A 16,785-nucleotide genomic window follows, 5' to 3' on the forward strand; every position below is an offset into this window, starting at 1 on the left:
GACTTTGACTTCTGCTCATTTTTCTTTGGCTGAAAACAAATGATTGTCTTAAGCTTCTTCTCTTTCACTTTAAGGATCAAACATTGTGGGCATGTTTAGCTGCTATGGCAGTAGCCAGTAAAGATATGAATACAGCAGAAGTAGCCTATGCATCAATAGGTGAAGTAAGTAGATTTGCCTTAATAGTTTGGCTTCTTAGTTTCTTGCAATGTAACTTTAAATGTGCTAATTTTATTATAACTGTTACATTTTTTTAAATAAAAAAAACAGATTGACAAAGTTCAGTATATCAGTTCTATTAAAGATCTTCCATCAAAAGAATCAAGATTGGCTCATATCCTGCTTTTCAGTGGAAATGTACAGGATGCTGAAACACTACTTCTTCAAGCTGGCCTTATTTATCAAGCTATTCAAGTCAACATTAACCTTTACAACTGGGAAAGGTAATATGTTTCTTATGGATGTAGCATATGCCTTACAGATTCAACTAATACTATTGTGAGAAACTTGTAAGTCAATTCCATTATTTTATTAGTCATTGTTCTCTGACATTTAACTAAAATTGTTTTGAACACTAAATATTTGGGAGAAAAAAGAATATTTAATCCCATTATTCTGCCCCAAAGGCAATATATTTTCTTATGAATGTAAAAGAAGGACCGGATTCAGCTAACAGGTCCCACTAGCTGAAGCCTGCATGAATATGTGTACTAGCACAATGGGGCTTTCTTCCTCCCCTCACCCTATTTGCCCTCAAATTGGTTTGGAGGGGGGGCAGGAGACTCCCCCCCAAAAAATCATCATGTGTGGGAAGATTGTTCCATCAGACAAGCGCTGACAGAGCAATTTCCCATAATATTTAAGAGAACCCATAATATTTAAGAGAACCTGTTTTTGTTGGTGGTGGTTCTTTTTAACTGTAGAATTGAGTCACCAATGTAGAACTTGTGTGCTTGCTCTTCCATTCTACTTTAAACATGCTTTAGTTGAGATATTTCTAGTCATGGATTGTTTAGTTGAGATTCCAGCCTTGCAGGGGGTTGGACTAGATGACCCTTGGGGTCTCTTCCAAATCTAAAGTTCTTCGATTCTATGAAAGACCAAACTGGGTCTCTTTGCTCCTTACTTACGTATAATATTTATGATTTTCTTTAAGTATAGTAGCTGGGATCCGTGAAGCCTATTTTAAGTGAACCCAGGGGCTTCTCCTGTTGATGAACCCCAAAAGTTTCTTGTGGAAATCCCTGGAGTCACAGATTTTTAACTCCATCAACACAGGGACCACAGAGTGGCATTATTTGTGTTTAGAGTCTCTCCAATAGTTATATGAATCATTGTTTACGCTTGAAAGCAGCAATGTTGCTTTAAAAACATCATAAACTTTTTGAGTAAAGTATATTATATGGGGAAGATACGTTTCAATTTCCTAATAGCACTGTAAGGACAATAGAAATATGACTGCTTCTCATAACATACTTCATAAAATTCGTCCAGTTCCTAGACATCATTGCCAGCACTAATGCTAGGTTTCTTCTTGCTTTATGTCAAGAAAACTTTCCACCAGTGTAGTCACTGTACAGCATGTATTTTTTATAAAAACCAAAGCATTTGTAATTAGGCCAGTTTCTGAGTTCAGCCTGATGAGCTCATTATTGTTTTCTTCTAGGGCACTAGAACTTGCAGTGAAACACAAGACACACGTTGACACGGTTCTGGCTTACCGACAAAAGTTCTTGGATGACTTTGGTAAAAAAGAAACAAATCAGAGGTTTTTGCAGTATGCAGAAGGGGCAAGTATTTGTGGAAGCTGTGCTATACATTGTCAGAAAGTCAGCATTATAGCTGTGAAACAATTTGAAATCATAGTTTAATATGAGATTAGTAATACTTTGTGCTCGTGCTTTTACAGTAGCAGATAAAACTAACTGTTTATTATCTTTAGTTTTCAGGATCTGCATTTTGTGGCTTAATTTTTAATGTCTACAGAGCTGGGCCCAAAGTATGTTAGGGGATGTCCTATGACAATTTTGACAGTCACGCTGTGTAAATATTACACAGCTACGTAATATAGGTGGAACTTAGTCATGCTGGCCACATGACCCGGAAGCTGTACGCCGGCTCCCTCGGCCAATAAAGCGAGATGAGCACCGCAACCCCAGAGTCGGCCACAACTGGACCTAATGGTCAGGGGTCCCTTTACCTTTACCTTAGAAACATTAAGGTTGGAGGGGCTGATTCTGTTTCTGAAGCTTTCAGTCTTGAGGTTTCACCAGTGCAAGCTGGTTCAGTAACAGATGCGGTCATAACCTATTCTTGGGTTGACATCCTGTGGGGCCACTACAGCAAAAGTCCCAGTGCTGTTTTGCTTAGCATAGCTTTTAGTAAGGTATAATAAATATTATCTGAAAATCATATGCAGCTTTTGGCAATCTGCATCATAGCCTTCACGCTCCTCCTGTGTAAGAGAGGGATAGAGATTTAGCGAAGCAGCATGTGGGACTTAACTTGGCCAGCAATATTTGGCAAGTTTTGATTGAACTATAACAGATCTCAGTAGCAGCCTTCTGAAACAACATAAAATAGTTGTGGTAAAGGGAGGCCTCATTTGGCTCTTAAGTCACCACTGTTATTTGTGCCATCTTTGATGGAAGTGGAGACATAATATACAATAAGGGGGAATACAGGCTGGAATCCAAACAGCTAATGCAAGGGGCTTCTGCAAGGGGCCAGTTGCCTTTTTAATTTTAACAGCTGAGTTCTTTAACAGATCACAAGCTGCTTTTGAAACTCCCATCAATTTCAAAATCTGTTTCTATGTGACATGGGGTCATGTTTGATAAAAACAAGCATAACTCTTTGGGTCTAGAGAACATATTTCTTACTTCTTTAGATCCTAGACATTTATTAATTCTAATAAAATTAAGGGTTTTTTGTTTTTTGTATTTGCTGTGAAGCTGTGGTACAAACTGCAGTGAATATGGCAAAAGATGGATATCATTCTCTTGCACACATACATACACACACACACAGAGAGAGAGAGAGAGAGGGAGAGAGTTTTCCTTGAAAATATTTAGGAGTCATTGCTTTCTAAAGGTTCTGAAATATGCACAAATTCCATTTCTTATATGTAGGATTACAGTACACATACATGTTCATTTCGCAGCTGCAACATTAAGTGTTGATTTGCCTCTATGAATGTGCCATTACAGATACAAAACCTTAGCTAGGGCTTTTATATATACCCGCATCACCTCAAACAGTACTTTTAAGTGGTCAGTTCACACATTCAGCAGCCAGTCAACAGGTTTAGAGAAAACAAGCAATGCTAGATCCATTAAAAGAGATATCAAAATCAGTGAAAAGGTTAAAGTCATAACTGAGATGCACAATGCCTCTAGATGTTTGGGTGCTGTATTTTAATATTTTGGGTGAGGATCTGAAGTACAACTTTTGAGCATACAAGGGCCTTTTCAGTTCCCCTCCAGCAGCAGCAAACCCCACCCTGCAATCAAGTTTGCCTCTAAAGTCAGAGGCCTTTCCAGAGTGACAACCCATGAGCTGCAAGGGGCTGCCAACAAAAGGAAAAATTGGCAATCCATTTGCATGCAGAAGCATTTGCTGCACCCACATGGGCTTGTCTGGATCGCTGCCATAGTACCAAGATTTAGTTTCTTAATCTTGCTAACACATTGCAGAAAGCTGCCCAGCCACAAAAGGCCAACAAGCAGAAAGTTATGAAGAAATCTGTAGCAGATGTAACGTATAAAGTAAAGACTTGTCAGGTTAATTTATATGCATCTACTATAATTATGATTAATGGATACTTTCTCTCCCCCTCGCCCCCTGGCTTCTGCAGCTTGAAGTCAACTGGGATAAAATCAAAGCCAAAATAGAATTGGAAATTGCTAAAGAGAGAGAACGAGCTGCAGCTACACCAGCAGTCAGAGCAAGCGTAACCATACAGCGCTAAGTGGCATGTTGATTATATTAAGTAGTGGTTTTATCACTCTGCTACTTCAGCATACTGGTAAGCCTTGGTATTTTGGGATGGACAGTAGTGCCTGACTCCCATATCCTGGACTTTCTATACCTATTGCTTTATTGTTAATGCAAATGAATTTGTATGTATGTCATCTTATGCTATGAACGGCAATCCTATTCTGGTTATGGTAATATGAAAAGTTTGGAGTGAGTATGACATATGTTACCAGAATCAGGTTCTCTGACTTGGTTTCTCAAAAGAAAAATGTTGGTCTTGGTAGCAGAGCTGAGGCAGTGGAAACTATCACATAAATAAATGGCCAGCTATTAAGATTACCAATAGACAAGCATGGAATTTATTTTCAAAGCAGACCGCTTATCTAAACATATTTATGCCTAAGGAAGCTCTTTTTGTATACAAGTTTATGGGTCAGAGGTATAATCTGCCTGAAAACTGAGGAAGCATTATACCATGAGCACATACTGAAGTCCTGAAACTGCTGGATAATGAATATTTCCAAGGAATTTAATAAAGTTTCTGATTTGTTTTTCTTTTGTAAATGATTTTGAGATTGCAGGGTTAACTTTAGCAGAAGCAGCATAATGAACCCTGCTAACATGAAACAAATTTTGTTGATATAGACAGTGGCATACAAGATGGTTGATGTAATGGGTAGTCCTTAATTGAACTAACTTCTGTTGACACTGAAGTATACAAAACATAAACTCTGTACAATGAATACCAGCATATGCAAGCACCAAACTGGAGATACTTTTTAAAAACTTATTTTCTCCCAAGTTCAACATAGCAAGTAATCCATCTAACACTGTGCATATGTTGTAAAATGTATTTGTTTAAAATGACACTTATTTTTTCTAGAAATAGTTAATGCTAGGTGATAAGGCCTTTCTATTTTTGAAAAGGTTCAGATATCCCCATCCTTTAAAAGCATTTTGTGATGGTAAGCTGTCCCATGTCCCCTATTTATATATGGTATTTCACCAGTGCACTGGGGATTTAGAAAAACCTCAAGCCACTTTATTGGTGTAGCCTCATTACTTGTCCAAAGTATCCCCATTGCCAATGATTTCAAGAATACAGCACTAATGTCCCGATTGTTTAATAGGCAAAACACAATGTTTTATGGTGATATCAGTAGTAAAATATTTTTGTACAATAAATCATTACTTGGAATCATAAATCATTTTGTAACTGGTGTTAATGGAAATGCTGTGCCTTTCATAATAAATGCATAAATTATTACGTGTTTCGGTTTGTTAATGAATGCTAAATGAAACCATTCTCTCCTTAAGCATTTGCAATACTTAGAAATATTACAAATCCACCACAGGCTTTGTTCCTGTTAGCCAGGAAAGCAGCCTTACGTATCACTTAGTGCCGTGTCAAACGTACATAAGAAGCATGGACAGCCAAATGGCAAGGGACTCACATTTTTACCATAATGTCTGAAGTTGGATCACTGAGCCCTTCAATGAAATGTGAGAGTTTTACCTTGAATCTCAGAGCAGAAGTGAGGATTTTTGAAGCACAAGTCTTTGTCTTGTTTGTCATTATGGCCTAATTGGACTCAATTGATCTCTAATAAATTATATTACGTAGAAGCCGTTATCCATTGTAAACAATATTATCCATAACAACTATATAAATATAATACGAATATGAAGCTGAAGAGAGAGAAAATGTAGATTTCACGTTCATTTCTAAAACTTTAAAATTCATTTAAAACATATTGTCAGAGCTGCTTCCAGATCCCAGCTCACACAGGACCACGCTAGCCAGCGTTCACTTTATAAGAGTCTTTATTGAGTTACAGGTTTCATTTCTGAACTGCAGCGTGCAGCCCTACGTCTTCTACGCTAGACCGGCGAAGACCCGTCTGAGTCTCCGCCTCTTGCACACCAACTTAATACCCTAGCCTTGCTCCACCTCCTGCGCCTTTCCTTCCGTCTCTGGGTCCCTCTGCCCCCCGGGGTCTCCTCCTTCCTACTCTCTTCCGATGCTGACCCCCCGGACCCTTCCGCCTCCTTGCGGCGGGCTTTGGGACCTGGCTCCCTTTCCGGGCTGCTTACTGCGCCAGCTTCCGCTGCATTTGAACTTGGCGCGCGCGCCCAACTCTCTACCTTCCTCTTGACCGTTTCCTCGCTCCCTGATGGGGGCGTGACTACTCCTGACTCATGCCCTCCCTCCTGCTGAAAGCCTCCGGAACCCGATGCCTGGTCCCCTTTCTCCCCGCTGCTCCCAGCTGGGCACGTAGGTCCCGACTTCCAGCTGCTGCTCTCTGATTCCTCTCTGGTCCCTTCTTCCTGGGGTGTCCCCCTGCTTTCCCCCCTTGCTCTGACCACTGGCGCTCCTTTCTGGGAATCCTCTGACTCACTGGAAAGGCTCGGGGATCTCGGGTCGTCATCATCACTCATCCTTCCTTCGTATTCCTCCCCCTCGCTCTCTGTTTCCTCCCTTTCCTGCGTCTCTGCTCCTGAACCCCTGACACATATTAACAAGAAAGCCCTCTTCAGGCCAGGGTTTCTGTTGCTGAGGAGGGAGCTATACACACATGATTCCCAGAGGGCTATGGGGTTTTAAGGTGACTGTTCAGACAAATGAACCCTAATCTTGAAGCATTGTCAGAATGAAGGGTGTTTATGCAACACAATGCCTTTTGGTCTGGAACATGTGTCATTTCTGAACATTATTCCAAATTGATCAAGGAAGCTGCTGTATTTATTCACTGAGCAACAATATCTACCCCTCTTAATTGCAGAGAAGTCACCTTTACGTGGTCAGGTCAACGGAACAATGAAAATAAATCTAATGTTTTTGCCAGGATAGATGGCAATAATCAGAAATGATGTCATTTGCGTCATCTATTGAAAATGTTTTATGGGTTTCTTTGAAACAGAGAGTTCTAGCAATGTTGAAAAAAGTACTAGGATTTTTATTTTATTTTTGCATTCCTGGCAACCTTAGCTTAACTGGTTTATCTTCCCAATGACTTTCAGGAAAATCTGTCTTTGCCAATGATGAAAGAGCAACCTATAGTGAAAGAGGTTACTGAAAATATTGATTTATTATGGATCAGGCAGTTATAATGGTTTATTAGACTTACAATTTATTAGGGTCCATCATTTTCTAAGCTCTGGACTTTAATATACAGTAAGTGGGCGGGGGGAGAGCAAAATTAATCCCTGGCGTTTTGTTAGACATTTGTATATCTTTACTTAAAATTCACAGAAGCCTGATATCTGTCCACTTAATAAGTTAGTAATTGAAATACAGAATCATTTAGATTAGAAACTGCAGGTTTGAAAATAGTGGGGAACATTTTCTGCCAGATCTTGAGGGCCCCCACCCCCAGTGGGCCATTTTACCAGATGGCTAGGCCCACCTAGTGGGTATGATTTCAGGTGACCAATTTTTTCTTTCCAGTGTGGCCTGAGCTCCAGCTCTGCGTCCAAGCCCCTCCCTGCGGAAAAGGGTGCCTCGCTAGCTGCGGAAAGGAGGAGGAAGAGGAGCTGCCACCACTGGCCACCACAACAGGCCTGTGTGTGTGTGATGTCACACATCCGCATTGCAGCGGTAGTCTCTCACAATTTTGGGAGGGAGATGGCAACCCTCTTTTGGAGTGCAAATCCATTGAGCAGGCCCTAACCATGTCAGCGCTGATGTTAACTACATTTAGGAGTATTAAGGGTTCCTGCTTCCAACATCAACAGCCAGCTTTAAACTGTTGTTTCAGATACTGAATCAAACAGGAACCCTGAGAACCTCCAAAAATGGTTAACATAAATGCCAATATTAAAATTGTCTGTGATTAATCTCAGCAAGAGACATCTGCACTCCAAAAAAGAGGTGGCACGATTTGAGCAAACCAGTTGATGGCCATGTCTAATCCTTCAGTAGTGTTATATCTGCACTGGCATCATGAGAATTCTCACTGTAGCTGTGCTAGCAAATGATGTGAGCAAGAGTGAATTTCTCAAAACAAACCCTCTCAAATGCTGTTTTAACTTCATACTTTATTTCATCCAATTAGTTATTATAGAGCTCAAGTTCGGTATGTTGAGTTGATGACAGAACCCCTAGTTAACATTCCAACACATTTAAGAAACATTCCACAAGGGAATGAACGTCTCCCAGTGGACACACGTTCCCCAGGTTTTGGACACGCAGGGCTTGTACTTGTGCATTTAATACATTTATAAATGCTCTGGTTGCACTAGCTAGTAGTTGCTGCTATGGCATACTTTTTAGCCACAGCGGAAATGCATAACTTTGCAATACAACTTTTCTTTAATTTCTTCTGTTATTTTTATTCTGTGATACTCCTGGAAAAAAGTAATTGTAGCATGTTCGTAACTGATAGAGAGAAGCAATACTGTGATTAAAGATAAGCAATAAAAATTGCACTGCTTGCATTTTTTTATAAATCCAGAAGAAGCAAAATCTGAACCAAAAATGTACGTCCCACTGACAAGAGCCTCAAGGATATGCCAAGCTATTACACACCCCAGTAAGGTTTTTAAAGTACTAAAACACTCTAGGCCCGGTTTCAAATGGGACTCGTGCCAAGTTAAAATGCTTTTTCAAAGCATAAGACAAATCTGAAAAGTAATAGGATCCTGGCATATTTGCTTTGGCTTCCCTCACAGAAATGTTAAATGATTCCCATAATATAATTTGCAGTACTGGAGTAATTTGGGCTTGTATTAAATATAAATGAGAAATGTACCATTTTTATCAAAATTTGAGATAAGCTGGAACAATGCACCTCCCTTTCTCTCCTGTGAGGATTTTGTGGGCAAATAAAAAGCACTTGGATCTTCATCTTCAAATGCTCCAAGGGGAAGAACACAAGGAGTGCCCTGCTGGGTCACACCAAAGGCACATCCAGTCCTGCGCTCTGAGAGTAACCAGCCACATGCTCCCGAGAAGCTCCTGAGTAGGGCATGAAGCTGAAAACCATTCCCTGTTGTTCATTCACTGCATCTGGTAGCCAAATATAATGCCTCTGGATATACAGGCTCCCCTTTTAGCTACCATGGCTCAAGCCACTGGTGGATAGATGGATAAATTTCTCTTGATACATTTAAAGCCCCCCTCCCATGGCAGTGGGAATCATCCTATGTGGTACCAGTGATTAGGGCAGTAGTCCTATGTACACTAAGTATTTAAACATGCATAGGATTGGACTGTAAATTTATTATGTGCTGTGTAAGAACACCACAGGGTACGATCCAACTAGGCTATACTCTGAGTAGACCCAATGAACATAGCATATGAATGTAGCAAGCTGCCTTGTACTGAATCAGATCGCTGGTCTATCTAGCTCAGTGCCGTCTACAATAACTGGCAGAAGCTCTCCATGGTTTCAGGCAAGGAATGTCTCGCAGCCTGACATACACTTGCCTGTGGTTAAAGTTCTGCATGGATGGATAGTCATGTCCATTAATTTCAGAGCATATCCTCTGAGTATGACTTAGTTGGATCATACCCTGTTGGCACAGTGGCTCTATCCAGATGTTTAATTAAAAGCATAGTTACATCTGTATCATGATTTGCCCAAACTCCATTTAACTGGTTAGACAACAACAACCTGATGGTTTGGTGGTCCTATTTCCCCTGCATAACTGAAAAATTGAGAAGCTGAAAACCTGTTAATGCGCATTTGTAGCTCTGAATGGCTAACATAGCGCATGGCAGAGGTGGAGAACCTGTGGCTGGACTATTGGAAGTTGAAGCCTAACAATATCTGGAGGACCACAGAAACTTGAAAAGGGTTGGAAGTCCCACACATTCAGTTCCTACCATTAAATGTAAACCCTCTCTACAAATCAGAAAGTGATAAGGATGGTGGGTTTTTCTTAAGAGTGTGTGCTACAAGATGAAGCAGAAGACAGGTTGATTTGGAAAGGACTGCAGTTTTCCCAGGACTTGCGGTTCATTTTTAAGCCCCACCTCCATCTGCAAAAGAGGCTACAAATGTGCATGTGAATTAAGGTATATGCAAATTTGATGCAAATTTGTCATCTTTGCAAAATGCAGCAGAGGCTTAATCTACATTCAGTATACTGGGACCCTTAAAACCTCGCTGGTACCCCCAGCCTTTGTCCATGTTTGTATTTTGAACGATGTGTGAAGATTTCCCAATTATTTCTGCTTATTATGAGATGTGAAAATAACTGCAACAAAGACTCATAAAAGGCATTCATTTTTTATTTTTGCAGTTTAATTCTGAATATAGTGGAAAAGGAAGCTTTCATATTGTGCCGCGTGAATTTTACCCATCCCTCACAAAACCTGATTTGCTTCTCAGCGAAACCTGCAATCCACCCACTCCCCAGCTTCTTTTTAGTCCATATTCAGTTCCCCTTGCGCTCATAAGCTAAACACATCAAAATAGAGCATTCTGTAGAAGCAATCAAATTCCCTACTAAAAGCAAAATCCCATAATTTGAAAAATGATCTCAGCCACAACTTGGTTTGGCCATATTTTCATCGTAAGGGCTGGGACCTTTTGGTCAGAAACTTTTAGGTCAGCTTCCCCCAGATTGTTCCCAATTTGTTTTGGGGGAGGGGCAATGCTGGCACACACTCATTATCATCATTATTGTCACATCTTTCCTGATTGTTCCCAAGGGTTTTGTTTTGTTTTGGAGAGGGGCATTTCAGAGGCATCATTATCACCTTTTCTTCCTGCCTGACCCACAGCAGTGATTCTTCCCAAGTTCTGTTGAGAAAGATGAGTGCAGTGCAAAGGAAGAAACATTATTATTATCTCCTCATACATGCCTAATTTTGACATAGTCACATTAGAAGAGAAGTTTGGATTTGATATCCCACTTTATCACTACCCTAAGGAGTCTCAAAGCAGCTAACAATCTCCTTTTCCCTTCCTCCCCCACAACAAACACTCTGTGAGGTGAGTGGGGCTGAGAGACTTCAGAGAAGCGTGACTGGCCCAAGGTCACCCAGCAGCTGCATGTGGAGGAGCGGGGAAGCGAACCCGGTTACCCAGATTACGAATCCACTGCTCTTAACCACTACACCACACTGGCTCTAGGTGAACAAATGCTGCCCCCCACTTCCCCAAAAGGCTGCACACACAGACCATAAATCTGCACTGCCTGGAGGGCCACATTTTGTCCCCCATCCCTGCCTTAATGTAGATTTAATGTGCATGCAGCATACCAATGGCAAAATGAATATCAGTTCAAGCCTCAAAACCAAAACAGCTTTTGAAATATTGGCAGAAACTCAGATGGAGCCATTGTGCTGCAGGCACTCAAGTTAATTACACAATGTGCTCCGTTTGAGGTTGTCAAACCGTGTTTAGCATTACAGCCAAAGCTACCACTCTGAAAGGAAGGAGGGAGACCAAAGAAAAATGCCAAAGATGCAGATGCAGAAAGAAATCAAGGAGACATCCACAGGAGGAACTGTTGCACTGATTCATGACTTCAGGTGGCCTCACATAGACTTGAATACATTTGTGTTCCAGTCAAACAATGCGGCACAGTCTCTAAATAACCTCAGTGATGGTGATCTAAATAGGTAGGTTGGCCACAGCACCAACTACAAAGCATGATTTTAACTTTGTTAAACCAGCTGGTAACAGGGACCATAGTACTATCAAATTGAGTGTGTATGTAAGTTGAGAATTGCCAAGTAAGTCCAACGATCACATGTGGCTTCAAAAGAAGAAACTTATCAAAAAGGAGGAGAATGAAAGGTAAAATGAAGGTGGTTAAATATCTCCAGAATGATTGGAGGTTGTGTAAAACTGCTATAATAGAAGCTCACCTGCAACGTATACTATCAATCAAAAGGTACCAATAGAAAATACCAGCATGCTTAACAGAATGAAGGAAGCTATTAAGAGACAAGGAGCCTTCTTTCGGAAAATGAAAGTCTTGTCTAAATGAGAACATAAAGGAATACAAACTTTGGGGGAAAGAAATGCAAGGAATGCAGAAAAAGAACTAAAGTAGCACATTGCTAAAAGCAAAGACTACAATCACCAAAGAAATAGAGTGGTACCTCTGGTTATGAACTTAATTCGTTCCGGAGGTCCGTTCTTAACCTGAAACCGTTCTTAACCTGAGGTACCACTTTAGCCAATGGGGCCTCCCGCTGCTGCTGTGCCGCCAGCACACAATTTCTGTTCTCATCCTGAGGTAAAGTTCTTAACCCGAGGTACTACTTCCGGGTTAGCAGGGTCTGTAACCCGAAGTGTTTGTAACCCGAGGTACCACTGTCATTAGAAGCATGAAACTAGCTAAGGAGAGTGTTTGACTTTTGGATGACAAGGATGTCAAAGGTGTGCTAAAGGAGGAAAAGGTGATTACAGAATAGCTGGATGATTTTTGTGTATCAACCTCCACAGTAGAAGTGCAGGGAGACTGCTGTTGCACTCAGATCCTTATTTTTTTGCTTTCCGTAGGCATCTGGTTGGATGCTGTGAGAACAGGATGCTAGACTACTAGATGAACCGTTGGCCTGATCCAGCAGGGCTCTTATGTTATTGCAGTGGCTCTGCTCCTAACTTGCAGGGTTGCTGCCAAAAAGTAGAACCAAGAGACTGTTGCTCAGCTTCATGGCTTTGGGGCTGTGTGGGATCCCACAAGCATCTGTCCTGTCACCTATATGCTATATGAAATCTGTTACAAGCGATCATCTGGGGATTTGGAGCATTGTGCCATCAGTTTGTGCACAGTGCTATCTCTCCATTCCATTAGAACCAGGGGATACTATGAAGGTCATGGACTACAGGCAGTGATGGACTTGATGGGGACCAATAATCTGAAGCTGTAAGTGGCTAGTTCCTGTGTCCAGGAATTAGATAGATGACCTGTTCTGGGAGGGGACATGTACCCCCCCCTGAAGGAACAGGTTCATATTCCTGGATTTCAACTTGTCAATGAAGTCCATAGCTGTCAACTTTCAGATTTGAAAATAAGGGATCAGCAGCCTTGAAAATTAGGGATCAGCAGCCTCACCTGTCCCGGGGACAGTCTATGGGATATCTAACAATCCGGGATAGCAGTGGGAAGGAGCACTGGAATAAGGGAATTTCCCTCAAAAAAAAAAAAAGGGAAGGTTGACAGCTATGATGACGTCTCAAGTTGCTTCTGTGGTTAAGAGCGCTTATGCCCAGCTTAGGCTGCTCTGCCAGCTGCAGCCATCCCTTGATCAGGTTAGCATGACCTTAGCTGACCATGCTTCAGTGACCTCCCACTTGGACTACTGTAATGCACTTTATGTGGAGCTGCCCTTGAAGTTGGTATGGAGGCTGCAGAACACAGCTGCTAGATGGGTAAGTAGGACAGCCTGGTGGAACCGGTCCTTTTACTGCACTGGCTGCCAGTGAGCTACCAGGCCCTATATACACCATAATATAAAGTGCTAAATAGCTTGCGACCCAAGTAGCTAAAAAAAAAGGAGGGAAAAGGCTTCCCTAGTATTAACCATCTTGGACCCTACAATCTGCAGGTGATGCATTGTTGGTGATGCTACCAAAAGGGGCTGGCGTTGCATCCATTCAAGGATGTTTCCAGTATTGGTTCCCCACTCATATAATGTCCTTTCTCGTAAGCTGGATCTGTCCCCATCATTACTAACTTTCAGGAGGAATTTGAAAAACTGAAATAAGAGAAATATGGGGAGGGGGAGCTTGACAGAAGACTGAGTAGCAGGAGCTCCTCCTACACCTCCTAATAATCTCATGCACGCATAACACAACCACCACACTGGTTTCCCTCCATCCAAGCTCACTTTCAATTTTATAAACCTTCCTGGGGGGAAGAGAACTACCTGGGGAGAACTGGCAGCTGCATTAATGGTTAAGAACCCCTGCCTACCAGTAGAGGCACCTGCCTCCAGCCAGCCCTCAATTGCTTGCCTTCTTTCGGTGCCACTGGCTGTCAGCTGCCTCCTCCTTAGTCCCACTAGGCTTAGTCTTGGATTAAATTAGTTTTAGAACTTGCAGGGAGGATGGGGACGAAACTAGAAGGGGTTGGCTCTGCCTGTCATTATGTCTGACCCCCCACACCAGCTGTTGTCCTCTTTCCATTCTGCCTTACCAATCCCAAAGATACCAGCCACCACTGCCTTCTGCTAAGGTGGGCAGTTACCCGTTGCCAAAAAAAGAGGGCCAATTTGCATATGCTGATTGGTGCAAATTTGGAAATTTTTGCTATACTTTAAGCAGAAATGCAATGCAGCTCACCAGAGTGGATGGTTGCAACCAGGTGACCTGTATGCCTGCCATGCAGGTGTGAACATTTGATGGGCAACTTCCATGACTCTGCGTTCCACTCATATGGTTCTTTTACTTTAAACTGGGCTTGGACTGGACAACTGAACAAACAGAGATTGCTTTCAAACAGAGGACTGTGCTCTGTAGACATTCACCTTTCCTCCTGCCTGCTGACTTTCCTGTGAACGCTTCCTTAAATCTCACATTAGCATTATGAGGCAAAAATTAAGTTGGAGAAACAGTACCGCTGACTGTTTCACTGGTTTGGTGTTACTTAATCTGCATCTTGGGGAAGGACTGGGTGAAAAGGGGCAGGGTGGCAAGGTTTCTTTTCCTGGTTCGCATCCCCATATTTTCATAGATGATCAGAAGAATATTCCTTTTGCAAAGATCAAGTCATTGGCTCCACCTCTGGTGCATTTCAACTGCAGGAAAGTGACTAATAATGGAGGCCATTTAAGGTTTCTTTGTTGTGCTGTCTCTCCCCCCCCCCCCACGGCCGTACATTAGTTTGTTTCGGATGCCACAGATTTTCATTTTCAAAGTGCATAGCTCTCCTAAAACACTTCCATCTAATAAACACAACAATTAGCACACAAAACATGCTGCTGCTGCTGCTTAAGGTATGAACATGTATCAAATGTATCGCTGCCTCTTAACCACAAGCTGTAGGAGACACCTGCAATGCTTACATCCGAAACAACAGTACTGCAGCAGATGGAATGGAAGCTAAAGGTCAATCGTAATCTAAAAAAAAAGCCCATAAAATATTGATCATATTCACGCTACAGAAATAGGACAAACCTTCCCCAATCTAGTGCCCTCCACCACCTAGCTGGGAATAATGGCTCCTAAAGGGCACTAGGTTGGGGAAGGGTGTATGAGGATTACTACACATAATAGAATTGTGGAATTGGAAGGGACCACAAGGGCCATCAACTTCAGCCTCCTGCAATGCAGGAATCTTTTGCTCAACGTGGGGCTTGAAACCCTAAGAGACTGAGCTAGAGGGACCATGTAGCTTTTAAAGTGCAGTCAAACTACAGGTTATTCACCTGCAGCTTACTCCTAGGTAACTAAGCAAAGGCTTGCAATCATCCTGATCCTAATGAATTAGGTATTTGTTATCTAGTGTTGCTCTTTCATCTGTGTTCATGCCTGTCAGTCTGTATACAGTGGTACCTCGGGTTACATATGCTTCAGGTTACATATGCTTCAGGTTACAGACTCCGCTAACCCAGAAATAGTGCTTCAGGTTAAGAACTTTGCTTCAGGATGAGAACGGAAATCGTGCTCCGGTGGCGCGGCAGCAGGAGGAGGCCCCATTAGCTAAAGTGGTGCTTCAGGTTAAGAACAGTTTCAGGTTAAGTACGGACCTCCGGAACAAATTAAGTACTTAACCCGAGGTACCACTGTATATATCATGCAGCTGCCTGCATTTCTGAACTCTCCTTGAGGGCCTGCACTTCAAAAATATAAATTTATTCTTCACCTTACAAAAATAAAGTTTACAAATATTTTAAAAGCAGTTGCAAGACTGTTCTAGAGGTTGTGTGTCTATATATTGGTGACGACATAGGTACTGGTCAATAGGTGCCCATCAGTGTCTAGCTTCAAACTGAAGTAAGCTGAAAACCTGCAAATTCTCTCCCCCCCCCCAATAACCACACATCCTTTTGGACATAAACATGCACATTTGTTTAAAAGGCACTGACAGCACTTTCAACCACTTTTAAAAGGCTGTGATTGTCTTCATCTTTAGACAGGACAAAGGAAATCTTTAGGCACTGAGTAAAAGCTGTTGTCCTCACCTCCTCATGTAATATCTCTGGCTTCAAGAGGGATAGGGAGTCTCAAGGTGAGTTCCTGGCACAGAGGCCTTACTTTTAATGACTTGGGCATTGCCAGTATTAGCTTCTTCTTTTCAGAAAAGTGGGTCCATGCTGATTTGAGGCACCTATAATGCACATCTGACTGACTGAATTCCCTGTTTACATACGGTGCACATGCTAAGGGTCAGTAAACACATGCACACACGAAACACTTTCTATAGTCTTGGTGTTAAGCGCACTTCTTTACACTCACCTAATGTTCTAAGCTGCAGGACTGAAGTTGGACTGTTGAGGAACATGGGATGCATACATAGAAGTAAAAAGTGTACTGTACATTAATAAACTACCCAGAATGGGTCCGAGTATAACAAGCACAGAGCTTGCAGGAGCAACGGACTTGTACAGACTATGTAAAACCAGTAACTGAATTGGTGCCTGAACCCTTTGCACTTTAACTGGCAAGGCAAACTTAGCTCCACATGTGCTTAGAAGTGACTTTTAAGTTTTATTGCGGCTGGTCCACAATACAGCCGCTAGGGTTGTGACTGGTGCTGATGCTTGGGAGCCAGTGGTACCCATCTTACATCACCTTATCTGGTTTTTGTTCACTTTTGGGTATGTTTCCATTGCTGCTTTGTACTTGAAAATCCTTCCCTGCCTTAAGACCAGCATGACACCTAATGGACCATCGATTTCCA

The 16,785-nt window shown here is 42.0% G+C and overlaps 2 protein-coding genes across 4 annotated transcripts in view; one reads left to right on the forward strand and one right to left on the reverse strand.

The window, feature by feature from the left end:
- Positions 1–5,245, forward strand: part of IFT80 (intraflagellar transport 80) — a 64,900-nt gene extending 59,655 nt beyond the window's left edge. For both annotated transcript variants that reach the window (XM_082224114.1, XM_082224115.1), the window contains exons 17-20: positions 75–164; positions 271–443; positions 1,667–1,790; positions 3,857–5,245. In XM_082224114.1, coding sequence (XP_082080240.1) covers positions 75–164; positions 271–443; positions 1,667–1,790; positions 3,857–3,970 — 501 coding nt within the window. In that variant the 3' untranslated portion in view covers positions 3,971–5,245. The remainder of the gene's footprint in view (positions 1–74; positions 165–270; positions 444–1,666; positions 1,791–3,856) is intronic.
- The window catches only part of LOC309533287 (putative membrane protein C3orf80 homolog), a 51,964-nt gene that overhangs the window by 27,518 nt on the left and 7,661 nt on the right, over positions 1–16,785 (reverse strand). The window contains exon 2 of one of the 2 annotated variants that reach the window (XM_082224668.1): positions 5,433–5,469. The exons of the other annotated variant lie outside the window; for it this stretch is intronic. Coding sequence (XP_082080794.1) covers positions 5,437–5,469 — 33 coding nt within the window. The 3' untranslated portion in view covers positions 5,433–5,436. The remainder of the gene's footprint in view (positions 1–5,432; positions 5,470–16,785) is intronic. 2 annotated transcript variants of the gene reach the window in all.

The sequence above is a fragment of the Podarcis vaucheri genome (assembly GCF_965113315.1).
Source record: "Podarcis vaucheri genome assembly, chromosome: 5".
NCBI lineage: Eukaryota > Metazoa > Chordata > Lepidosauria > Squamata > Lacertidae > Podarcis > Podarcis vaucheri.